Source organism: Arachis hypogaea, chromosome 20 (assembly GCF_003086295.3).
Source record: "Arachis hypogaea cultivar Tifrunner chromosome 20, arahy.Tifrunner.gnm2.J5K5, whole genome shotgun sequence".
NCBI lineage: Eukaryota > Viridiplantae > Streptophyta > Magnoliopsida > Fabales > Fabaceae > Arachis > Arachis hypogaea.
In genome coordinates this window covers 3,005,395-3,031,406 of record NC_092055.1, presented here as the reverse complement: position 1 = coordinate 3,031,406, position 26,012 = coordinate 3,005,395, and the positions used below count along the sequence as shown (strand labels likewise).

Here is a 26,012-nt window from a genome sequence, read left to right as displayed (position 1 = left end):
AATCTTTTCTTTGCTAATAATGTCACATCAGCAATTCTAATGACTTAGTAAAAAATGAAAATCAACCAATCACTATTTAGTAAAATATTTTAAAAAAATTAAAACAAAAAACTCTCTTATTATTATTCAGTTGAAACATCAAATACTAATTAAATGCAATAAACATACATTAAAAGTGTCATAATAATAATAATTATAAAAAATTTCAGTTACAAATATTCAAATTCTACAGCTTATACATGTTAAGACTCATACTACTCTTCGTTTCTTAATCTCTCGTACTAGTTGTCAAAAATTTCTTAAATTTAATATAACATTTTTATATATTTTTCATTCTCATTGATTTATTTTTTAATTATTTACAAACAAAAAAACCGCAAAAAAAGACAAGGGGATAACAGTAGCTGCTTGTTTAGACTTAGATATTTCTAGTGTATATAAATGGTTAGATTTTTTAGGTATTCCTAAGGTACTCTGGTGTATATAAATAGTTAAATAGAGTATGTTTATTAGAGTTAGAGTATCTAATATTTTTGTATATATATAGAATGAGTTTAAGTCATTTTTTTTTTGCTAATAATGTCACATCAACAATTCTAATATATATAACAAATATATTATCAAAAAATTAAGAACAGAACATTTTATTTACTGTGCCTAAGAATGGGAAGATGGAAAATGGGATAAAAAGGAGCTTTACCTCAAGTATCCTCCAAACTTGTAAACGGGTTTGTCAGGGATAACCGTAGCTGTGCCTAGGAATGGGAAGATGGAAAATGGGATAAAAAGGAGCTTTACCTCAAGTATCCTCCAAACTTGTAAATGGGTTTGTTAGGGATAACCGTAGCTGCTTGCTTAGACTTAGATATTTCTAGTGTATATAAATGGTTAGATTTTTTAGGTACTTCTAAGGTACTCTGGTGTATATAAATGGTTAGATAGAATATGTTTATTAGAGTTAGGGTGTCTAATGTTCTTGTATATATATGGAATGAGTTTAAGTCATCTTCTCTTTTTACTAATGATACCACATCAGTAATTCTAATGATTTAGTGAAAAATAAAAATCAACCAATCACTATTTAGTAAAATATTTTAAAAAAATTAAAACAAAAAACTTTCATTTATTATTATTCAATTGAAACATCAAGTATTAAATGCAATAAACAAACATTAAAAGTGTCATAATAATAATAATTATAAAAAATTTCAGTTATAAATATTCAAATTCTACAACTTATACATATTAAGACTTTTACTACTTTTCATTTTTTAATCTCTCATACTGATTGTCAAAAATTTCTTAAATTTAATATAACATTTTTATATATTTTTCATTCTCATTCATTTATTTTTTTAATTATTTACAAAAAAAAAAACCGCAAAAAAAGACAAAGTATAGCCATTAATGCAAATCAAAAAATAAAAAAAAATGAAAATATAATTTTGTATAACTCTAATATAAATAACCTATGTCTTTTTTAAAAATAAATAAATTCAAAATTTATTTATAATATGTTCTCTAAAATATTTTTAATATAATATTTATTAAAATATATTATATAGTATAAATAATCTATCTCTCTGCGCATTGCGCGTCTCACCCTAATATTTATAATTTTTAGTAGCTAAAAATTCAAAAAAAATCTTTTTTTTTGGGTCAGAAAAATCTCTATTATTTTTTTTTGGACGTGAATCTCTATTATTTTAAAAAATATGATCTCGATTTAGACGTGGGCCTTTACCGATCACAATCCTCAGAATGTTTTTTTGTATGATCCAAAGAATGCATGGAGAAATATGTCACCATTATTGCCTTAATTAATTGCTTCTACCAACTATCCCATAATGAGAAGTGATTGGAGCCACACTTGACTAGTATTTTCAAAGTTGCTGTCATTGGCATTCCTTAACCACTCTTGAGGGTATCAACTACACACACACATATGCATGTTTCATTGCCTAGGAAAATTGCAGCTTATGAAATAGTGCGTTTTTAAATAACGGTCTATCTAGATAAATAGTATATTAAAAAATTATCATATTTTATTAATTTTTTAAAGTATTAATTTATTTAAAATGCCTTCACCATTCATTAGTTTATTTAAGTTTGAAGACAAAAATGGATGGGAGAGAAAGTGGAGGCATAAAGCGCACATATATGGAAAACAATTGGATATTTTTGGTGAGAGCATGGTGGTGGTTGAGCTTATCTCATGTGATATGATACCGTTAAATTAAAGAATAGAGGAGGAGAAAGGAAGATTTTTAATGATGACAATAACACTATTGACTATCAAATATCAATAAATATTATAGTTTTAACTTGAACAAGTAATATAATGCAATTAATTCATTAATAAAACTGATCCTGAAAACTCTACTACTCCTTAGCATCGCCCCTTGATACACGTGAAGGATTTTGATCCCTCCTGCTTTAACTTCAACTTGTCTTTTAAGACTTTTCAAGTCATAAACATACTCACATATGTGTTCACTTTCTAAATTGCTTTTTCATTACCAAGTATAATAAAAAAAGAAAAGAAAAAAGGATCTTGCATTCTTGCTCAACATCAGCGGTTGAAAAAGAATATATTGATACATAGTGCCATGATTTTTTTTTTTTTTAAATTTTTGTACAATATCTTAGATGCTATATATGTGTGTGTGTTGAATTCAACTAGTTGATTAATTAATTTACCTAGTGATCTTGGCAAATTAAATTAGTCAATAATAATAGTCTGACGATGACTCCAATATAATTAACCAAGCAACAATGCTAGGAACCAAGAGGGTACCAACAAAAAACCAGCCAAATGCTTTTGTGTGAATTTAAAATTTCTAAGTGGATGGTGTTTATACTAAGCATTAGGATGTTTCTTCTACTAAGTATCAGAATGTTTCTTTTTCATACTAAATGGATGTTCTTTTATATATTTTATAAAAAATTTTTATATACTAAGAATCAGGATTGTTGAAAGTTCCGTGATCCCGACCCCTATTTCTCCAACGTATCATTCAAAATTTTAATTTAGGGATGAGAAACAATTAATATAAAATATTATAAATTAAAAATAAATAAAATTAATTAAATATAATTATAAATTAGTTAAATTGTTTATTTTTAAACTGATCCTCTTGGTTCCATATACTTTTCTTTAAGCAGGTATGGTCATTCTTTATATCTAAATAAAAGTTATATTGATTTTTACCTAACAATATATATAGATGTCAAATTGAATATATGGTTCTCTCGTTTCTTATTTGTGGTTCAACAAAACTTGCTGTCATCTTCTATACTGCGGACTTTAGGGATCAAATTAAAAGTGCATGAAGCAAAATTATTCAAAAGTAAATTGAGACAAGTTAGCGGCATATTAATTGATTAATTGAATATTTGAGTGAACCGTAATGACACTCGTTTTCCACTTTAATTACATTTATTTTACACTGTTCGGTTGGGCCTACATTACTGTGGGTTTCAAAATAGAGTAATAAATGGGCCTTAAAGATACTACTGTTACCCTCACGACCACCTAAAACATCATGTTACCTGATGTCCAAAAAAAAAAAAACCATAATGTTACCTTGACATACTAATGTTGTTATGTTCATGATTAGGAGACCGATGAAGAGTCTTCTATGTACACAAGGTCTGATTTAGTGGTGAAATTCTTGCATTGTAATAGGTATATTTTGATTCAAGATTTGGCTGAAGTAAATAGTGAATGAAAATTCATAATGTTGTGTATATGAGTGTGTAATGTATATGAATATTGTGATATTATAATACTTAGAGTTGGGAGTTGTCCAATTTAATGTAACCATAAAATAAAAATCTTATATAAATTTTTTAGGAATTAATTAGAACTAACTTATAAAAGAAAGCGGTTGGAAAATCGAAAAAAATGTTAACCACTTTTGAATCACTTATTTATAATAGAAATTATTGGTCAAGTTAATTGTTATTGGAAGTAATCTTTTTAAGTTTAGGGGGCCTTTATCTACAATAATTTAGTTTTTGGAGCGGATAACAAAGCTTGTCCTAGAATTATTGTGAAGCCATTCTAAACCAATGTAAATAATCTTTATAAGTGAGTTTGAATTTTCATATGAATAGTAGTTTATCCCATCAATCTCTCACTCAGAATTTTAAAGGATTGTACCGCAAAATGGGTTGCGGAAGTAGAATATTAATGTGTGCTTAGTTGATTTATGTTATCTGACAAAGACAGAGAAATTAACTAATTAATGTCGGCAAGAAAAATGGTTTAAGCTTTTCTTCCTTTACATTTCCATACTCATTATTTAGTCAATGAAAATTCGATTGCAGTCAACTTCACATGAAGTTGATAACTCAGAATTCGTTAAATAAAAATTTAGTAAAATTATTTAAATCATTTAACAGCTCTTACCTATTAACTTTACATAAATTTTCACCTATTTAGTTGTTTGCATATATATAATATGTATAACAACTTCCTTCTATTCAATTTTTTACCAACCAAACGTAATAAGGATAGGGAGTGTCTAGTTAGTTTTAGTCTTTTTGATGTAAAATTTCCACACAAAAAAAAGTAACTAGATATACAAAAGAATGGGAAATAAATTAAAAGTTTTGTGGACTAAGTGTTTATTTAGGAAAAAATGCAAACCTAAGCCTCCTCTTATTATTATTATTTTTTGTTCTTTGATAATTTTGTATCTCTTCTCTACAATAGCTACATCTACTTCTACTATATATATACTAAAAGTATGAAAAAAGTTAGTGTTATTTTTTTATGAGAAAATTCCACTCCCCTCCTTTACGAGATGCTAAAATGACACTCATTTTCCCTCCATTTTATAAATGTACATTCTCCTCCCTTCTAACTTTAAAAAACTTCCTCTTTAATCCATTTTAAACTTTTTTGTTAACTAATGTCAACTTTATCCATTTTTTAAGAAAAAATAAATTATTTTTTTTTAAAAAATACTCATTAGCAAAAATTTTATTTTTTATCATTAAATTTTGCTTACCAAAATATCCTTTAATAAATTATTCTTTTATTGATTAAATTGTATTTTTTGAAAAAATTAATAATTATATTTTTTTAAATATCTTTCAATAATTTTTTAATTATTAAATTATAATTTTATAAAAAATTTTCGTTAACAATTTTTTTTTATATTTTACTATTAATTTTTTGATATCTATATATATTATTTTAACATTAAATAAAAAATTTTAGTAAAATTATTTTTTAATATCAATATATATTAATTGTTATATATATTAACAGTGATAAGATTTTTTACTTAATGTTAAAATAATATATATTGATATCAAAAAATTAATAGTAAAATATAAAAATAATTGTTAACAAAAATTTTGGTAAAATTACAATTTAATAATTAAAAATTATTGAAGGATAAGTATCTTAGAAAAAAATAATTTAATTATTAATTTTTTAAAAAGTATTTTAATAAAAATACAATTTAATTAATAAAAAAATAATTTATTAAAAGGTATTTTGGTAAGCAAAATTTAATGATAAAAAATAAAATTTTTGTTAATGGGTATTTTTTCAAAAAATAATTTATTTTTCTTAAAAAATGGATAAAGTTAATATTAGTTAACACAAAAAATTTAAAATAGATTAAAGAGGAGGTTTTTTAAAGTTAGAAGGGAGAGAAATGTACATTTATAAAATAGAGGGGAAGGGAGTGTCATTTTAGCATCTCGCAGGAGAGGGGAGTAAAATTTTCTCTTTTTTTATTATATATAATTCATAAAATATATTTTAAAATGTCTAAAACTAAAACTCATGATTTTTTAATTTAAGTATAAAATATTTATCATCTTAATTAACAATATATTTGCTATTATTACATACATTTAGTTAAAAAACTAGATTAATATAATAGACTCGTTAGTACATATTAATATACTAATAATATAATAAACTCCGTAAAAACATTCATAATCTTGCAGGCCAGCCTCCATACTTACAATTCATCTCAACTTCTAAAGGTCATTGCTAATAATTAAATTCATGTTACAGTAATTATTTAGACGGGCTTAGCTTTCATATATTGTCATGGTTGTTGCACTAAATTTAGCTATATATTAAAGACAACCCCTTAATTATATGATTGAGTACTGCTTGCATGAACCCTGGCCTATAAACAAAGCTCGTATTATGTCAAGTGGATGTCATTAATTATATCTATTTCTTTATTTTCTCCATCTCATCAATGGTGTATTAATTTGCCAATTATAACTAGTTAGAAAAATTTTTAAGTATATCAGTACACTAATTGTTGATCTTAATCATATATATTATAGAAAATATTTTAAGTGCATCGAGGAGCACCGGTGTTCTAGTTATTTTAACCGTTATATTATATATATTTTTTATAATTAAGATCAACGATTAAAAATTACTGAAACATCGGTATATCGGATTATCGGTACACTTAAAAATTTTCCAACTAGTTAACTACCACTATAGTGTATCACTGTATGACCTTATATGGAGGTGTCAAATTGTCAATTAACACTTCTTTAGTAAGTCGTTTGGAAAAATTGAAATGAGTGAGAGGTACACTACTATTATTAGTATATTTGACAAAGATTTTGGTTACTGTATGTGCTACATAGCGTTGCTCTCTTAATTTTTTAAAAGTACAATAATCCAAACTAGAAAGCAGCAAAAGTGGGTAAGTGATCACAGGAAGTGGAGGGTTCTCTCCCTTTTTTTTTTTAAATAATGCTTGCAAAATAGCAATATATATTACACCTAGCTCATCGCGACAGACTAATTATTGGCGTGTCAAACTAGAAAATACTATAAACAAAAAAAATTATTATACTTTTTATGATCTATTTTTTTATTTATTTTATTTTATTTTTATCTAATTATTTTTAACTTTTATTTTTTGAAGAAGACAATTTTGTGTGAATAATTATATTTATGAAGGTAAAAATTCACGTTTAAAATTAGTAATTAAAATTTATTAAATATATTTAATTTTTTTTTTTTACCAAAGATAGAATACTCGAACCCACAACCTCTTAATTGAGTATGGAGAGATTATGCCATTTGAGCTATTACTCATTGGCATATTTAATTATTAACCTGATATAAAGATAATTATAAAATTTTTACAGTAAAACTAGTGAAAATTTAAATGATTTAATAGATTTGATTAAATTATTATTTAATAAGTCTCAATTATCAATTTCAGGTAAAGTGATTTTTGACAGTGGAATTAATATTAAACAGTAAGAAAGCCACGTTCTTCATAACCGTCTTCTCCTTATTATTGTTACAGCTTTCTGCTCTATGTTCTTTGTATCTTTGTCTACCATCTTCTTTGCAAAAACCCTAAAGCAAGATAATGATGATGAAGTGGGGAGGAAGAAAAGCTGGTTCTTCTTCTCCTTCTGTGTCTTCTCATCACCATGCTTCTTCTTTTTCTTGGTTCTCTAAGTTAAAGCACATGAGAATCAACTCATCATCCGAGCCAACTACTACTACTCATCATGCAAACATCAAGAAGCAGAAGCCACCATACCAGAATAATACTTCTGATGCTGTTACTACTGCTTCTTCTACTGTTGCTGATGATGCTTCTTCTTCTTTATTTCACGATGAAGATAATTTTATTGACTCTTCTTCAAGTTTCCCTGCTGCTGCTAGAAGAAACAGTAGTGCTATGAAGCACACAGCAAGAGAAGGTGCTCTCATCAACAACAACAAGAACAAGTTGAAGAAGGAGAAAAAGGAGAGTGGTATTATTCAAAAGGAAGAAAGAAAATTTGTGGATGATAGGAAGGTTGAAATGGAGATGCAAGAGTACACTAGAGATGACAAGGAATATGAAAACCTAAGGAGGAGATTTGAGAGGAAAGCTCAAAAGGTTTTGCAAGAGCAACTCTTCAACTTAGAAAAAGAAAGAGGAAGAGAATCAAGAAAATTAGTACAAGAGATCAAAGATGTGGAGATGCAGTTGGATTCACCAAGAACAATATGCACACCAAGGATACATTATTCACTCCCATCTTCATCTGATTCCAAGAGTTCGAATTCTGTTAGAAGTAAGAAGAATAATGATATTTTGGAGAAGAAACTGATGATGAATCCTACTGATGAGGAGTTGAACTCGAACTTGAACTTGAAGGTGAAGACCAAGAAAAAGAAGCAACAAACAGTAGTTGATGGAAACAGCAGCAGAGAAATTATTCATCAGAGGAGGAAATCAAAGCATAGCCCCAGAATCAGAATACATTCTCCAAGGATGTCTTCTCCCAAGATTGATCAAGTTTGCAGAATAAAGGCTATAGAAGACATGAAGAAAGCAAGACTGAAGATGAAGAAAGAAAGAGAGGAGATTATTGTGCAGGAAGCACTACTCACAAAAGGGTCAGAAGATAGATTTGCTGTTATAAAATGTTCATTGGATCCAAGAAAAGATTTCAGAGACTCTATGATTGAGATGATCATTGAGAAGCAGATTAGAAACCCAGAAGAAATGGAAGAGCTTCTGGCATGTTATCTGACATTGAATGCTGATGAGTATCATGATCTCATCATTCAAGTTTTCAGGCAAGTTTGGTTTCAAATGAGCTATGGTGCTTAATTAATTACATTAAGCATGTATTCTTGTATTTAAAAGAGAGTAAGTCCTTGTTATATATTGTGTTATCATGCTTTGGTTTTACTTGATAACAATAATATTATTATGTAATAACAAAGTGTAGAATGATCTTATGAAGAATAATATATGATAATAGATATCAGAAGCAATTAAATTGCATTCTCTTATTGGGACTCAAATGGTGCCATTGGATCACCTGAATCATGCTGCAAAGTAGTGCAAGCTGGCTTCTGCTCAGCAGCTTAATATTTTGAGTTACACCTTTGACAAATACATATTTAATATTGATATAATGAGCAGAACTAACTCCGTGATCATGTGTAATAATAATGTGATTTTTCTTGTCACAGTAATACTTTGCATGAGGTGGAAGCAAAAATAGGGAAAAAGTTAGATAGGCACATGGTATAGCTTTCTTATAAAATATAGCATATATTATTTTCATTTACCTTATTTTCAGAGTTTGTTTAAGATGATATCCACAGATAAATAATACAAAATTATTATGTTATAATTAATCAATCTAATTGTAGAATGCATTATTTGCCTTTTGGGACCAATAAAGAACCAAAGTCACGAGATTTATCACTTATAATGACACCACCATGGTCAGAGTCCAAGGTCTTGTGTCTTTGACGGGTCATCACTCACTAACATCTATTATTTAATTTGACAATTAAGAGAAAATTAACCATGGGATATGTTGGTTGAGAACCAAGTTTTACAAACGAAAATTGCTTTGATTTTCTCATTTACTTACAAGTTACAACACCCGCCAAATCAAATCAAATCAAATTAAAAGAGAAATAATAAAATAAAAAAAAATAAAAAATTCTTCCCTTATACCAAGAAAAGAAAAAGTTCTTCTATTTTGCAATATTTTTATAAGATCACATCCTCAATCTTTCAATCTTTCTTTCTGCAGATACTTGGTCAAAGAATTATCTCAGATTCCATTTGACCCCAAGTTCAATAGTAGCCACTTAGAATAGTCAAAGGCATATATGCTCATAATAGTGTAGTCAATAAAGACTGAAATTATTTAACTACCATTGGATTAGTAAATTCTATTGTATGATAGATTGGTAAATCCTACTTAGTTACTGATCTATAGGTGGTTAATCTCTTACTATCTCACGTTACATAAAAAAATCAAAGAAAAAGCAGAGACAAATCTGTTAAAATGACTGTTTGTGAACAGAAAAGAGACTGTAAAAATGTAAAATGCAGAATCAGGTTGCATCCAAACAGTTTCAATGCATGCAAGCAAGTTCCCAGTTTCCACAGCATCTTCTAAGACATTCCAACATATTTTAATAACCCAAGCAGAAGAAATGTAATAAAACTAGAAACTAGAAAGTGATTTCACATCATGGTAGAACATGCCATGTCTTGCATCCTGTACTCATCTGTGGTTGCCTTGCCTTACATATAGCTTTCTGTAATGTCACAGCACTACAGTTTGATTGCAATTTAACAACATATAATATAATATCTTGTATTTCCCAATATGAACAAATCCTATTTTGAATGTAACACCTTCAAGTCTCAATAAATTCATTATTATTATTCAACAATTCTTTCTCTTATTAGCAAACAATTCAGTGCAGGCATCCAAACTATTAAAAAAAAAAAATACTGACTTCAGAGGGGAATCATAATTTAGAGTCAAGTCCATCAAATGTGCATTATACAAATGCCATTATAGATCAGTTTCAATTATCAATTCCAGGACCTATCCCTGTGAGGCATCTGAAATCCTAGATCGAAAACAAATATTCACACTTGATATTAAGTATCTCTCTGCAGCACATAAATTATGGGTCAAAAAGGGTGGGGGAAAAAATAACAACACTTAGGGATGCAAATCACGCTTTGGTACTGGTTTGGCATAGTAGAAATTGAAGAGAATGGCAAGCAGTAAAATAATAATTTACTAAGTTCTACAATGGACAAAACATCCAACCTAAGATATTGAACATGTATCTATAGCAGATTGTATCATGCTTACCTACAATTATTACATCTAATTCTGGGGGCAACAGCATCACAAGATAGAAAGAACGATCAATTTCCACAATGTTTTATCAGCTTAACTAAGAATGACCCATCTGTTCTGGAAGATTATTTACATTCCTCATGTTCCACCAAAATTTGCCATGTGCACTAGGCTTTCCTTCATTCTTTTTGTTGTCCAAATCCATTCTTTCTGATTGTGCCTCTTGCAGTTCTGTTGAACCAGGATTCTCTGTCAAGAATTGTTCCCAGAATTTGTCGTTAACACCAGTAGCTGCAGGGGTAGTTCCAACAGGTTGTTCCTTCAATGCAACAGTATCAGAAGGTAAAGCTGGCTCAGAATTCATGTCTATCCCGGATGACTTAGGCTGAACTTCATCATCGAGTTGCACACTAGATACCGCTGGACTATCTGGACAACTTGTGGATTCATCAACATCCAAGTTTGAATGACTTTGAACAATGGTTTCATTCACATCTTGTGCAATATATTCCCAAAATACCAGGGTTGACTCGAGCTGATTCATTCGTTCTATGCATGATGTGACGAAGCCACTACTCTCTGCATTTTCACTAGGTAACACTTGGGATATTTCCATAGGATCTTCAATGCTAGCTTCATCAGTAAAGTGACTGCTGCCTTTTGGCAACCTTCGTTTTCTTTCCATGTTTTCTGTCAGTGTCAACAGATTTAATGCAGCCCCAGGTTTATGCAGCACTTGAGAAATAGAAGAAATCATATTCTGTTGCCTCTTTTCCATTGTTTCCAAACGCTCCTTTGTGCAATCTATTTTTAACTTGAAAATTTCCCACTCTTGTTCTTGTCTCTGTAACTCCAGAATCTGTTCTTGTTTATCATGCTTAAGCTTTTCAATGTCATCTTTCAGACTCTTCCGTTCTGACTCGGTTAGCGGAATAGCCACTTGTCCATGTAGAGTCTGCAAAGAATGGCTATGAACCGGTTTGCGCCTATGAATATTCTTCATAAGATTTGGTTGACCTCTTACAAAATCATCATTGGAAAATTCCCATTGTTCAGGGTCAATCTTCTTAAAGCCCTGATCATACAGAAGCCATAATACAGTTCAAGCAATCAATATAAGAATGAGGAACAACAACGATACAAAATCTACTTATCAAATCCAATTGAACTAGACTAGAGGATTGAATTTTTCTTACATAAGTGTTGAGCTGTCTGATAAAGCTTGAGAAGTTATTGTGCTTAAAGAATTTTGGTAACAAGACCCTTGCAAACTCTGGTGGATTCCAAACAACAAAACTCCTGCTGCTGTCACTCCATGAAACAATGGAATTGGTGGAAGGATCATCCACCATCTCATATGTCTTTGTGAGAAATGGAGGTAAGGAACTTGAACTTCCCTGAACTTCATCCATCAGGCCCAAGCACCAAGCCCCAGTTACGCAAATCTAAAAAACAACCGAATCCTCAAACACCCTCTTCCTCAATTCACAATTCTCGAATCTAACACACACACAAGAATTAATAATTAAAAAAAAAATCCTTTTTTTTCCCTCCCCCCTTTTGTTTCTAGCTAGGTTGTATGAAATCCTAATAAATGTCAATGAATCACAACCAAACAGAGGATTCAGTTTTTCGCAATTCAATTCAATAATCGCTTTCTTCAAGCAAATAAAGCTCATACGCTTACCTGCACTGTACCAGCTGGCGATGAATTACAACCCAAAAGGTGAAAAGGTGAAACCTTTTACAGATTCAAATGCTCAAACACACCAAAGCTGAAAGTGGGTATAAGCAAAACCCACCCATAGTTACAGGGAAAAAATTTTAAATATATTTAAAAAAGAAAAGAGAAAAACTTTTTGTCAGCTTAACGTTCTTCAATCCAAAAATGCACTCTTCATGTTTATCACAGAGTTTAGCTAAAAATCTAAAAGGATTCCGACCCCTTTTTTTTTAACCAATAGTGTCAACGGTGGAATTATTTGTCATTTGTAGAACTTTTTAGAAATAAAATAAGCTTGCTGTTCAAGAAACAATAATTGGGGATATAATGTCCATTGAAAATAAAATATTGAAACCTTACTTAAATAATAAAGATAATATTTATTTTACAGAGATAGTTAATTTAATAATTAACTTTAAAACTGCATAACATAATTTTAAAAATAACTCAATTACCGTTTTAAAAGAAAGAAAGAAAATTGTAGAAAAAATAAAATAATTTATTTCATGTTAAATTGGGATTCATATTAGCAAAAAGGAAATTTAATTTTTTTTTCTTATTTTTCACTTTATTTTTCCTTTTGGTACGACATATTTATTGTGGTTGATTTAGTTGGAATTGGAATATGGAAATCTAAAACATATCTTTTTTTTTTTTTTTTGGAGAAAACAACATTTAAGAGCTTAGAAATTTTATAAACAGTACTTTTGACTATTTGACCTTAGAAATTTCATTGTTTTGAGCTTATGTACATAAGAAATTATTTTAACATAATCTTCCAATGAGTAAGCAAATCAGCAAATGTGATCATTATACTTCATCTGATTATCTGAACATATATAACCAAAAAGAAATAAGAAACAACCATTCTTACATTCTTCAACCTATTATAGTATCTTTGCTGTGCTAAAAGCCTAAAACAAAAAAGCATTTCTGTTCTATTTGCTAATTCATTCAATACCTATATATGACTACACTTCTCCATAAGTTTATTCCATTTAAGCCATTGAAGCATACAAGCAGCAACCAAAGATTGTGATAACAAAAAATAAGAAAGGGTAGTTGCATGATAGAAACAATTGATGCTGTCAAGTATCTTCTCACACTTTACAATATGATCTCTGAAAACACATAAAATAGCAACATAGAAAATTCACATGGAAATTAGCATCAATAGAAGTCTCACAAAATTAATTTCTTAGAAGAATTTTCATTTTTTAATCTGAAGGCTGGAATACCTTACTACAAATCACAGTTGATTAATATTTTAAGCAAGAGGGACAGCATATATATTGTGATAACAGTGGCCAGTGCTTCCTTGTTATCAAAATGAGATATGTTTCTCATTGCAGACATTTGTAGATGTAACATTATTTAAAGAGTAATATACGAGATGGTGTTAAGGGATGCACTATGGATAAAATTTTGGAACAAGTCTCACGTTATGTCTTGGTTCGTGAAATGTGCATGTTTCACAAGTCACAACATAAGATATTAATCCTCCACACAATATGCTGGGATAGATTCTCTTTTCCGATGCAATTTTCTTTCAAATCATATAGATTTGAAGGATGATAGAAGAATATGAATTAGTAGAACCTTCAAAATGGGATAAATCACAAGCACTCATGTTCCAAAGCAAAAGCAAATCTCTAACTTTAATTATTCTCTTGCTTATATACTATACACACATACACTTTATAAATTAATTAAGCAAGGCATATGCTGATATGCTCAAACACATTGCTCATTTCTGATTCTTTTTCCACAAATATATAATAATTAACACATTGGGAAGCTAGTGAGTGAGGGAAAGAAAGAGAGGATGACAGGATCAATAGAGAAGATGAAGAAGGCATATATATTGGCAAAGAGATATGAATGGGAAGAGTTTGGAAAATTCTTCAGGGAAAACAAGGAGCTATTGGACAAGGAAATTGATCTGCACAAGAGCACTGCATTCCACTATGCTGCACACTGCGGGATGCCAAGCATGTACAAGGAGATGCTAGAGATGGTGGATGATCCAATAGGAATCCAACACGTGCTGAGGTTGCAGGATGACATGGGGAACACGCCGCTTCACGAGGTGGCCTTTGTCGGAGAGGTGGAGATGACTGACCACATACTAAAGTACAATGATGATAGTGAACAGTTTGAATCCTTGCTGTTCATGAAGAACAACCTTGGTGAGACCCCTGTTTATAGAGCTGCTGCACTTGGCAAGACCAAGTTGCTTCAACACTTTGTTTTGAACATTGACTTAAGCCCACATTTTCACCGAAATGATAGTATGTCCATTCTTCACACTGCTGTTATTGACCAATTCTTTGGTATATCTTTCTCTCCTCAACTTCGTTTAGGAATGTGCACCATGCATGCAACAATGTCCAACTACTGTTGATTTCAATTGCAGGCACCGCTTTATGGCTATTGAAAAGGTATGGGAACCAGCTCGCTGATCTTAAGGACGACAATGGACTAACAACTCTTCAATTGCTAGCAACAATGCCTTCTACATTTAGGAGTCAAACCCAGATGGGAGCCTTCAAAAATTTCATATATGCTAGTAAGTCTCTAACAACTTCAATCCATCTAGAATTTCAATAACAAGCATGCATGTTTCACTGATAGATTCAATATTGTGACTCCTAGTGCTTCCTAAGTATCAAGATTATCAATTCTATCAAGATGAGGAATCTATTAAGAGAAGGGAAGACTTAGAAAGTGGTGAGAAAGGCATAAATCAATGGTCTCACCCATACCAACGGAATCACTCAGGTATCTATTTCACTCTACACTGTATTTTATGCACAACCAAAGAACACAAATATGGATTATTAAGTTGTGCACATTCTAGATACATGGATACATCTAATCTAACCATGTTACATGTCATTATGTCAATCAAATTTACAGCTTTCTTTTGGTTGTGGTATTCTATGTGGAAGGCTATGGCCAAAGGTAGTGCAAACTATCATGATTCTCGCAAATGCTAAATATTTTCTCTTTAGTCTGTTTTGACATTCATAATCTCTTCCAATGCTACTTCCATGTTCTGTTCTTGTTCAGAATGGAAGGGGATTGAAAAACTTTGGAGGAAAAAAGAAATGCACAAGTTAGCAGAGGAACTTGTTCGCTTATTAGCAGAGAAAGACAAATCATGGCAACAGACCTCTATTGCAACAGACAGGACAGTTTCCATAGGGAGCGCAGGTTCTTTCAAAAACGAACGAAAAGGAAAAGAGAAAAAAGATCAAGCATCCGAAAAACAAGAAGAGAAATCAAAGGATCAGCAAAAGCATGCTGAGAAACCTGCTTATACTCCATTGCTTATGGCTGCTTGCAATGGAATCATGGAGATAGTGGAAGTAATAATTCGTTTTCATCCTCAGTCAATCGAGCACGTTAGTGACGACGAGCAGAATATATTGTACATGGCTGTTAAACACCGGCAACTGGAGGTTTACAGGCTGTTGAAGAAACTGAAGATGGTGAGAAGGCTTGCAGGGAAAATAGACAAGTTAGGGAACACTGTCCTACATTACACTGCAGAGTTTCAAGGGGGACACCAACCTGGCTATGCTCTCCAATTACAAGAGGAGTTACATTGGTTTGAAGTAAGTACCTTTTTGAGACTCTTTACGAATACAACCATTATTTGATATTATCAAACACATCACTGAAGAAAAAATTATTTGAGTGGCAGAGTAAGCACTAATTAGTGAGAGACTTAGAGTGAATTAAGTGTTTACATGGGTTCTGTTCTCCTTAAAACTAGAGAGTTTGTAATATTTTTCTTTGTATGCTCAAAACAGCGCATAGAAAAGAGGCTGCCTTACCATTACACCATCCACTACAACAAGGAGGATAACAAAACCGCAAAGCAACTTTTCCAGGAAAAGCATAACGACCTGTTGAGGGAGGCTCGCAATTGGATAAAAGAAACAGCTCAGTCATGCTCTGCGGTGGCTGTCCTTGTGGCCACCGTGGTGTTCGCAGCAGCCTACACTGTCCCCGGAGGGACAGACGACAATGGCCTCCCTAGGTTCCTCCATCACCCCATTTTCTTGGTGTTCACAATCATGGATGTTGTGTCTCTGGCAAGCTCATTGGCTTCGGTTGTTATGTTCCTCTCAATCCTCACATCTCCCTGTGAGATGTGGGATTTCCGGAGCTCTCTGCCGCGAAAACTAATGGCAGGTTTCGCCTTCTTGTTCTTCTCAATGGCGACAACAATGATGTCATTCAGTGCAACTGTTCTTATCAACATCAAGTTGGAGAAGAACAAATGGACTTCAACATTGACTTACAGTGCAGCTTTCTTCCCTGTTAGCATATTTGCAATGATGCAATTCCCTTTGTATGTTGCCATGAGAGGATGTCTTAGGAGCACCCTCAAGAGGCTTAAGAAGATCACTCCTCGCTACATCCGCAATCTCCTCAAAAGGAGTAAGAGAAAGAAAATATGGGATATTTGAATTGGATAGATTAATATAAGATGCAAGAACATATGTAACATATGTTTCATTGGAGAGTAGAAATATATTGTCATTATATAGTGTTCACTCTTCTTTTTTTATTTTTAATCATAATTATTTTGATTGTTTGCTTAGGGTATATTAAAAAATTTTCAAGATGGAGAGAGGGAACAATAGTCCACTGGATAAATTAACCTCAACAAAGGTCCACACAATATTTACACGTTTCATGTATTTACATGACAAATAATGACACAAGGACCCTTTACACACTAGAGTGATTTTGCAGCTGTACAAATTATGGAAAATCCAATAATCCTTTCATCAATGACACTGTCCAAAAAGATTAAGGTATGAAATGCAATGTTGAGACATTCGATTAATCATTAATTTTCGAATACAAATCTGCAAGAGCACGGTAGAGAATAGCAGCAGCAGGTGGTCTAGGCAACGAGCCAAGTAATATATCTGTTGCAGTTATGGACTGGCTGCCATAGAATCGCGAATTTTCTTGTGCACGGGTACTCACAATACTGCTTTCAAGTGAACATCCAACAAATGCGCCTGCAAGCAAAGCAATATAGTTATCAAACACTTAGCATTGGCATCTCTTCCGCTGCTAAATGTGGTACTAAGATTGTTTAAACCCTACCTAGACTATCAAATTTAACATCTTGTAAATACAAGTTCAGTCGAAGTATATGAAGTTCTATTCTGAATTTCAGAGTTAAAAACATGAAGGTTTCCAATAGTATATGATCATAAATAACCGAAATAAGACATATACCTTTACTGCAGCTGTAGGTATAACAAGCCGCATAGCCACCATCACCAGCGCGAACATCAGCTTCAGCTGACCTTCCAACAATGCCAAATGCAGCACTCAAACCAGCTCCAAGAGAAACATGCGCATTACCACTAAATGTCTTGACAGCTTCCGTTGTTCTCAGAACAATAATGAAGTCGGTTAACTCTCCTCCAGCCTACATTTAGGGGGGTTACACAATTAAACGGGTATCAGTAAGTAAATTCTTCAGGCATGCTCCATATATATGGAGCAGAAAATCAAAATCTGTGCTACTTTAGAGGCTAGGAATGAATTTTAATTTGGTAAGCGTTCATTCAACAAAATAAAATTGGGCAACAGTATGTAGTATGTACATCAACAGTAATGGGTTCTTCATTGATTCGTCATTATAAGCAAAGCAATAACTAATTAGACTGTTAACGACATAGCTATTGTTACAGATTAGACACTTCACCTGAGCTCCCCAACCCACACCAAATGTGGAAATAGCAGATGGTGGGGACCATGAACCATCTTCCCTAAGCGCAAGCACAAGTCCTGTTCCAATATTATATGTAACCATCATTCCTACTTTGACCACAGTGATAATTGCAAGGCCTTTTGCTTGCCTTAGAATGAACTCTGGGATTGATTTCTCAGGCTTCAAAGAACCTATCTGCAAACGTGAAATTCTTCATTAAGTAACACATAATGACATGACATGATGATAAAAATAGTATCACCAAGAGCTTAAAATTTAAAGCTTCAAAAACATAAAATGACGATAACATTGAGCTATATACATAGTCGTCCAACCTAACATCTTCCTAAATATGCAATCAGGCTGAGACAGAGATTTGCAATTTTTCTTTGAGAATAGCACCATATATGATCAAATAGTCTGGGAGCTGGGCTAACTATAACTTTCAACTGTCACCAAATGCTAACAAAGAAACTCTGGCCCACCGGTATGCAAGATTAGCCTTATTCCTTTAACCTATGCCATCCATCACTAATTTAATTAAAGCAACACTACAACAGATCCGGTTGTTCAGTGTGAAATTAAGAAGAATACAGTTTCTAGAAACTAAGAATCTTACAAAGAGAGGCAATGACTATTTTAAAATGCTTGTCTTACTCTTATTCAGATCAACATTGAAGAAAGTTCATTATAGACATAAACCCCATAATAATAGGCATGCATTATATAGGATAATGATATTGCCAATCCTATTTTTGATACTGTCACTCTACACATGATTTGTTTGCATTGTAAGTTAGCATGAACTTGTTAAAAAAAAGGAGTGTATTATCAAAATAGGAGTGGCATTATCCATTCCCCATTATTAATGGTTTCTGCTTCTGGAGGGAAATCAGGGGGAAAAAGGTTGAAAAAAATGATGTAATTTGCACCAACCTGATTGTAAGCTTTGATAGTGTTCGTTGCTTTGTAAATTTCATACTCCATGGACCGTGCCCAAGGAAAGTTAACCCATGATCGTAAAGTGCTGAGGTCTGTCAAGTCATGGGTTGGTAACTGAGCAGCATTACTTACATGATCCATCAAATAAGGCTGTACAGACTCGAGTCGAACACAGCAAACATCACAGACTCTTTGGGGGTCAGAAACTCGGAACTTTGATGGCAACAAGCTCCGTCCTTTGGAACATTCACCACAAAATATTCCTCCACAAAACCGGCAGTGATGTCGGGTGCACATGATGGGATGGAACCTCACGCCACACAACATACAAGAAGCAGCAGCACTATCTGCCAACCACTTTGGGGGCTCTGCTTCAAGTAATTCCTTCACGTTACCAAAGTTGGCCTCTGTAAGAGTTTGTGCCATCTCTCTCCAACATTGTTCAAGTACATTGTTGGATATCCACGAAAAGCTACATGTCTGAAGATCTCCTGATGCTAAAGAATTCACTTTTCCCCTAGCTGCAAGTAACATTTCTGCTAGAACATCCCACATAGTCAATTCTCTTTCTTCTCCAAGGCATTGATTCCATCCCATGTCATCATCAGGAAAGTAGCCACCATTTGAGTGAAAACCCTTGGCCCACTCTTTGTGCTCATCTTCCAACATAGGAGGAACGGAAACCGGGATCCAAACACCAGTATCTTCGCACAGTGGAGTGTCATAATAGAAGAACTTTCCACGTTTCTGAAAATTACCCGATGAAGGTTCATTTTCGTCTTTACTTTTCTCCAAAGTTTTCTCATATAATTTAGGATATAATCTGGATGAATTCATGCTATCACCTTCAATGCCAGATGGGGAAAAAGAGTCGTAATACTCTTTGTTAACATGATTTGTCCTATTACCATCCACCTCATCATCCTGTAATCATGATAAAATCAAAACAAATAAACAACATAAATAAACCAGTTTTAAGAAGAAGAAAAAATTCAATATAAACTATAATCATTTAAAAAATTGAAACCTAATTAAATGTTTTCAATGATCCATGATTTCCTAGTTTAAATGCAATCCCAGCATACCGAATTAAATCATTACAAAGACAATCAAAGTCGAATCCCACAAATAAATAACAGAGTCAAAACAACGCAAAATCCACAAATTACGAAAATTTCCAGTTCACCAAACAGTACCTTGTGCATATCAATCAGGAGTAAGAAGGAGAACACTTACCTTAAAAGAATTGGAATTGGATATCTGGTCACTAACTGAAAAACCCGACACCCTTTTAGATAAAGTTTCTACATCCTCAACCTGATTCTTAGAATCCAAATCGTTGCCCTCCATTGATACAGCTAGAACAGGACCAAACTAGGGCATATACATGTTATCGGCCAGAAAAAAAATGAATTGAAAATTTCAATTTCGTGTCAAAAGAACGAAACTTCGATAATAGAAACGAAAAGGGTTTCCGATAGAACTCGAATTAGAGCTCTCCTCTAATGGAGTATTATCATAGAGAATTTGCCCGGGGGTTTACGATACCTTTTGCTTGCGTTTTCAATCTTTCTTTCCCAATTCTAATTTTAGTTTTCTTTCTGTTTATTTTATTTTTCGCGTAGCAATTAGAATGGAACAAGCAAAACGACGCCGTTTCGAAGAGGATTCTGTTGACTTGTTGAGATTAGCAAATAAGGGGTGTGTTTGGTTTGACTTAAAATTTTAAAAATATATAAAAATTTAAAATAGTTTCAAAATATTTAATCTTAATTAGTAATTTTATTTTTTATAAGATATTTAGCAGTTTAAAATTCAATTAGATATTGGTGAAAACTCAAGTGCAGTCAACTTCACACTTAAAATTGATATTTAAGAGCAATTAAATAATTTGACTTATTTAACTAAATTTTCATAAAACTGCTCTTAAATATCAACTTCACCTCAAGCCATCTTCCCCTGAGTTTTCACCTTAGATACAGTCTAACTTCTTTTTTGTTTAACAAATTTAGTTAGGTTTAGTTTTCAACTTTTGATGTTGACAACACACACAGCGAAGTTCCAGCGGTAGAAAACTAAGCTTTTTCAGTTCCATCAATCTCGGAATGAATCTGTGATACTCTCACTCTCACCGAGTTCAAAGCTCTGATCTTTCATCATCCATGGCGTTGTTCTCTCTCTTGAACCGCAACCAATGTTCAATTTTTCTTGTTATTCTTCTCTTGCACAGTACTATGTACAAACCGTCTTGCCAAACTCGAGGGGTATTAGGGTACACCAGCAACTGTGGGGAGCACGTGGTGCAGTCTCAGTGTTCTCGGAACACAAGGTGCAGTTGGTGTACCAGCGAGGTTCTTGATGACATGTGCTTCACTAAAGCTGAAGCGTGGAGGTTGCCCCACCAAGTTTACTCTTGTAGGTTGATCCGGTGAGACATCCATTCCTGTTTTTTCCTATTATCTATCTGCATTTCGAGATTGTGCCATTGATGTGGCAACTCCTTTCTATTCTATTAATTGATACAGTAAATATTGTTGTAATTGTATTTGTAAGGGTAACTTGTTGTAATTGTAATTGTAACTGTAATTGTAACAGTATTTCTATTTTTTATCATTGTGGTTGTATATTCATTCAATCTATGATTTGTCAAATTGACATAATGGGAGTGATGTATAAATTTGATCTTTGATTTGTGTATTATATTTCGTTGCCGGTAAAATCTTAATATTTTAGAAGAAATTGACTGTATTTAGATCTGATGATTTACCAAGTCCAAACACACCTTTACCAACAATGCATGATGTGTGTAAAAGTAAATGAAAGTGCAGTTAGTCTAAATTTGGGTGTGTCGTGGGTGTGTTTGTGTGCACGCTGTAAAGTGATAGTAAGTGTTGTGAACTGATGAGAGTGCATCGTGATTGAAGTGAGTGTGATTGCAGTGAGAATTCAAGTCTGTGAAGTTTCCTATGAGTGTAGTGAGTATATGTTGTAATCTAAAGTTTACAAATAAATAAAATCCATACTCTTAGTGTCTGCTTTTCTGATAGTGCAGAATGCAGATAGTGCTTGGTATGATTGTAAACATGAGGAGTTCAAGTTAAGTCTAAACTGTAAACGAATTGTTAAACTTCATCTTAAGTTAGTATAAGAAAGAGGTTGTGGTTGCGACATGTGATAAAAAAACTTCGTCCCAAGTTATGAAAAACCAACAACCCAGGGTTACAGAATCAGAGATATATTGAACAATATTGGAATCAATGTGCCAGAATTCTCTATTCATGTGTCATCTTTAAGACAAGTCTATGATTTCTTAGAAGGTTCAATATTTGCTTCTACCTAATTATAACTTATATCCCTATCCCTAATCGTGTTTCTTGGATAAGTTCTTAGATGATCTATGATCTTGATATTTCTCCTACCCTGTGCTGCTGTTGTAATTGTATCACTTCTGTTACGACTTACAACATTTCGACACGACTTAAATTTGGCGAATTTCATCCTGATTCCCCTCTTTTGTGATACATTGATCTCTCTTCACGATGAATTTTACTGAACCTCCCAAGTGGATCATTATGGTAGAATATAATGTTGCTAATCCAAAGCGAATTGTCCTCTTAATTTCTTCACTAGCTATATAGGTACCTTGAGTGTACAAAATAGTTACTTGTGTGATTTTGCCCCCTAACTTGCTGTGTGGTTATTAATACATTGACGAAATACTTTGCATGCTTCCTGTCTTATGCTATCAGTGCTGGAGGCTATGGTGTTTCTTCAACCAAGAAGAGCGCAGTCGAAAACAATGCAATGGAGAAAGACAGCAAGAAATTTCGTTTAGGCACTCGATTATCAGTTTCAACTAGTTGGGGGATTATCATGCGGAACAGTAGAGGATTAATGTTCCTTAACATTAACAAGTTACAACTTAGCAGTGATAGACAAGAAAATCTGCCAAATTCGGTTTCAGTCATGAGTGTGGTTGTGACTTAATATGGCAAAAATCTGAAATAAATTGCAATGATTCGAAGTAATGATTTTTTATTTCCAAGCTTTAAACACATGGAACAAGCTAAGTAAACATAACAATGAAAAAATATAGGATGGTAATACAACACTTTGGCAATACCTATTTTTACTTTCACCTCACTAATCAGGAATCACATTGAACAAATCATTGTTCAACTGACACTCAAACGAAGCAAAGAAAAAGAAAAGGGGAGTTGCTAATGATGCTGCAATTTGATGGGATAGTAGTGACTGATAGCCTCTCTCGTATCATCAAAGCAATCGCAAGCATCAAAGAACTTTCTAAGCTTCCAAAGCTCAGTGTCCCAAAGATTATCAATAAAAGGCTTTATCATGATCGCATTTTCGGGTTGTTTCGAGAATGAGTTCGGGTTATCGTCTACTATCACAACCCGATCCAACTCCCGACCCGTTTCCGACAGATCCTTCACCAACCTCCCGTCTACCGGCCGGCACGAGTCCCGGTAAAGCCTGTGCGACACGTACCGGTTGTCCTTATCAAGCCTGTCAAGCACCAGCTCCGCGTACTCCCGCAGCGCCGCCGTGAAAATCACCACCTCGAACTTCGCCGCCAGCGCCGACAGAAACTCCTCCAAGCCGGGACGCTTAAGGACGTAGAACTCAATCTCTGCGCCGTCGATCACCGGCCTCACGACGAAGTCGTAATGCTCCGGCGCCGGCGAGGGCTTGGAGTGGACCAGAGTCTCGTCCAGGTCGAGGAACACCGTCTTCCTTCTCCGGTGGGACGGCTGCGGCGGAAGGTGGCAAATCTTGGTGCTATCGACGTCTTGGAAGGATAAGGTTTTACGAACGGATGCGAAGGGATCCTCGGAAACTTGGAAGTCCAAATCGTTGGGCGCCGGTGCTGTTTTGGTCTTCTTGAGGAGTTTGTACGGAACGTTCTTGTTGTTGTCTTTGATCTTGTGGTTTGGGGTGAGTTTGGTGAGTAGCCTGGAAATGCGGCGGTGGATGGAGGCGAGGATGGCTGTGGAGGCGGTGACCGCTTTTCTCAACGGCGATTTCTTCCGCCAGCTACGGCGGCTTCCGCGGAGGTCCTTTAGCGATTTAATTGTTGTTTTCTTTGCCTTTGAAACCATTGTGTTTATTTCTTCTTCTTCTTCTTCTTCTTCTTCTTCTTGGTATGGTTGTTTTTCTTTTGGAGATGAAAACACAGAAGAGAGGGATGAATGTGTTTGATTTAGATAGCGTGATTTTTAAACCTTGGTACGGCGCAACGGTCACCACTAGGTTCGGAACCGAAGCTACGTTTCTTGCCCTTTTTGTTGTTTTGGGCTTATTATTACTGCCTTTCTTGTTTGTTAATTGGATAATTCTTATGGGATATCATTTTTGTTTCGTTCGTTACAACTTACTACATTTACTTCTTTCTTTTTTGGTTTTATAATGCGGTTGTTATACTGTATTAGTGTATTATACTATTATGAACCACTTTTGTGTTGTCACCTTTAATTTGTTTTTTCTTTTGTTAAAGTAGCTTTATGTGTCTTCTCACAACCATATCTTTTTTTTGAAAGTTTTTAAGTATATCAATATACTGCTGTTTTAATAAATTTTAATCATTAATTAAAAATTATTAAAACAAAAATGTATCAATACATTTTAAAATTTTTCTATCTTCTTAGTTATATAAGTTGCTTTTTTTTCGTAAATAAGGAAACAGAAAATGTGTCTAAACAAGAAATTGATTATGTTAATATCTTCTTAGAATCCAGACAAGCATAAATCAATTGAAACAATTAAGCTAACTAAGAAATGCCACAAAAGCATTTAACTAACATCTTCGTCTTTGTTAATTAAAAGAAAAAATTGTAACGATACCTAATTACACTGTTATTCTTTAAGCGATTATCTAATTTAGTTATTACTTAAAACAAAATACCGATTAGGAGGTTAGAAGTTTTCATTTCTAGTTAAAATTGTTCCTTTTTTTTATCATATCATTTACGCACACTCTATTTATGAGTTCTTAGTCCACTATTTCCGGTGATACTCGAATCCAAATTCGTAGTTCATGAAACTTACATATTTGCTACTAACCTTAGAGCCTTATCAGAGTCAGAATTGTTCGAATACTACAAAGTAGTTCATGAAATAATAACCAAACTTGATTTTATTGTTTTAGATTATGTTGATGTTGTGGAATCTACATTATTTTATCTTTTTTAGAAAAAAAAATCCATTTCATTGATCAAGAAATACACAACTATATATATGTGTTTTATCGATTTTTAGTAAATCGAAAGTGGTTTGATATCTCTTAGTCTGGGAGCAAAATTTATTTCTCTTGTGAGTTTCAATTTTTAAAAATGTATCAAAATGATCTTTTGATTGGACAAAACAATAAAAGAAAATCTGAAAGATAAACAAAGTAAACTTGAAAATAAATTGACTGAAATTAAAATAAGTGGCATTAAATTTAAATAAAACGGTAAATTGTCTTCGATAAAATCGAAGGACTTTTGAAATCGAAAACAAAGTGCTGAAATTTAAAGGAAAACAAGAAAAGTAAACATTGCTTGAAAAGTAAATTTGCATAAAAGTAAAGGTTACAAAAAATTTAAATGAAAAATAAAAACAGTGGAAGGAATCCTACAAAAAAAAAAAACTCTTAGCAAATTCAGGAATACGCTGGAGATATGAATGTACGAGAGTGTTTTTTGATAAAAGATCCAAACCCTTGTTTCTTCGATCTTCCCCTTATTTATAGAAGTTTTCAACCAATCAAATTCAAGTGTAACTCCCACGTGCATTAATCTTTGAATAATCGTTCTCGCTTTTTTGTACAACGTGGGTAACTGCCGATTCTCAACTCCGCAAGTTCCTTTCTGTCGATCAAGATTGTTGAGTTAAGAAATTAACTAACATAAATGATTATGACAAATATTAGATTATTGGGCTAATTACCCCATTAGT

The 26,012-nt window shown here is 32.9% G+C and overlaps 4 protein-coding genes across 6 annotated transcripts; 1 reads left to right on the top strand and 3 right to left on the bottom strand.

The window, feature by feature from the left end:
* Window positions 1-10,501: 10,501 nt before the first annotated feature.
* On the bottom strand, window positions 10,502-12,586 carry LOC112783886 (heat stress transcription factor A-4c). 2 transcript variants are annotated; one of them, XM_025826965.3, is made up of 3 exons: window positions 12,329-12,586; window positions 11,838-12,086; window positions 10,502-11,716 (listed from the first exon to the last, which is right to left on the bottom strand). In XM_025826965.3, the coding sequence occupies exons 2-3, from the start codon at window positions 12,051-12,053 to the stop codon at window positions 10,739-10,741; spliced, it is 1,194 nt and encodes a 397-aa protein (XP_025682750.1). In that variant the 5' UTR covers window positions 12,054-12,086; window positions 12,329-12,586; the 3' UTR covers window positions 10,502-10,738. The 2 variants fall into 2 exon arrangements, with proteins under 2 accessions (XP_025682750.1, XP_025682749.1); XM_025826964.3 differs by having other exon boundaries at window positions 11,838-12,141; window positions 12,329-12,477.
* Window positions 12,587-12,656: 70 nt separating this feature from the next.
* LOC112782914 (uncharacterized) lies at window positions 12,657-16,932 on the top strand. 2 transcript variants are annotated; one of them, XM_072230473.1, is made up of 6 exons: window positions 12,657-14,697; window positions 14,781-14,933; window positions 15,020-15,145; window positions 15,284-15,328; window positions 15,437-15,984; window positions 16,183-16,932. In XM_072230473.1, exons 1-6 carry the CDS (start codon window positions 14,190-14,192, stop codon window positions 16,843-16,845), a joined length of 2,043 nt encoding a protein of 680 aa, XP_072086574.1. In that variant the 5' UTR covers window positions 12,657-14,189; the 3' UTR covers window positions 16,846-16,932. The 2 variants fall into 2 exon arrangements, with proteins under 2 accessions (XP_072086574.1, XP_029152137.1); XM_029296304.2 differs by lacking the exon at window positions 15,284-15,328.
* Window positions 16,933-17,011: 79 nt separating this feature from the next.
* LOC112782915 (uncharacterized) lies at window positions 17,012-20,764 on the bottom strand. The gene is made up of 5 exons (XM_025825586.3): window positions 20,292-20,764; window positions 19,050-19,979; window positions 18,108-18,308; window positions 17,633-17,828; window positions 17,012-17,409 (listed from the first exon to the last, which is right to left on the bottom strand). Exons 1-5 carry the CDS (start codon window positions 20,403-20,405, stop codon window positions 17,225-17,227), a joined length of 1,626 nt encoding a protein of 541 aa, XP_025681371.1. The 5' UTR covers window positions 20,406-20,764; the 3' UTR covers window positions 17,012-17,224.
* A 2,306-nt stretch (window positions 20,765-23,070) lies between these two features.
* LOC112785249 (uncharacterized) lies at window positions 23,071-24,474 on the bottom strand. The gene has a single exon (XM_025828705.3). It carries the CDS (start codon window positions 24,173-24,175, stop codon window positions 23,276-23,278), a length of 900 nt encoding a protein of 299 aa, XP_025684490.1. The 5' UTR covers window positions 24,176-24,474; the 3' UTR covers window positions 23,071-23,275.
* Window positions 24,475-26,012: the final 1,538 nt, after the last annotated feature.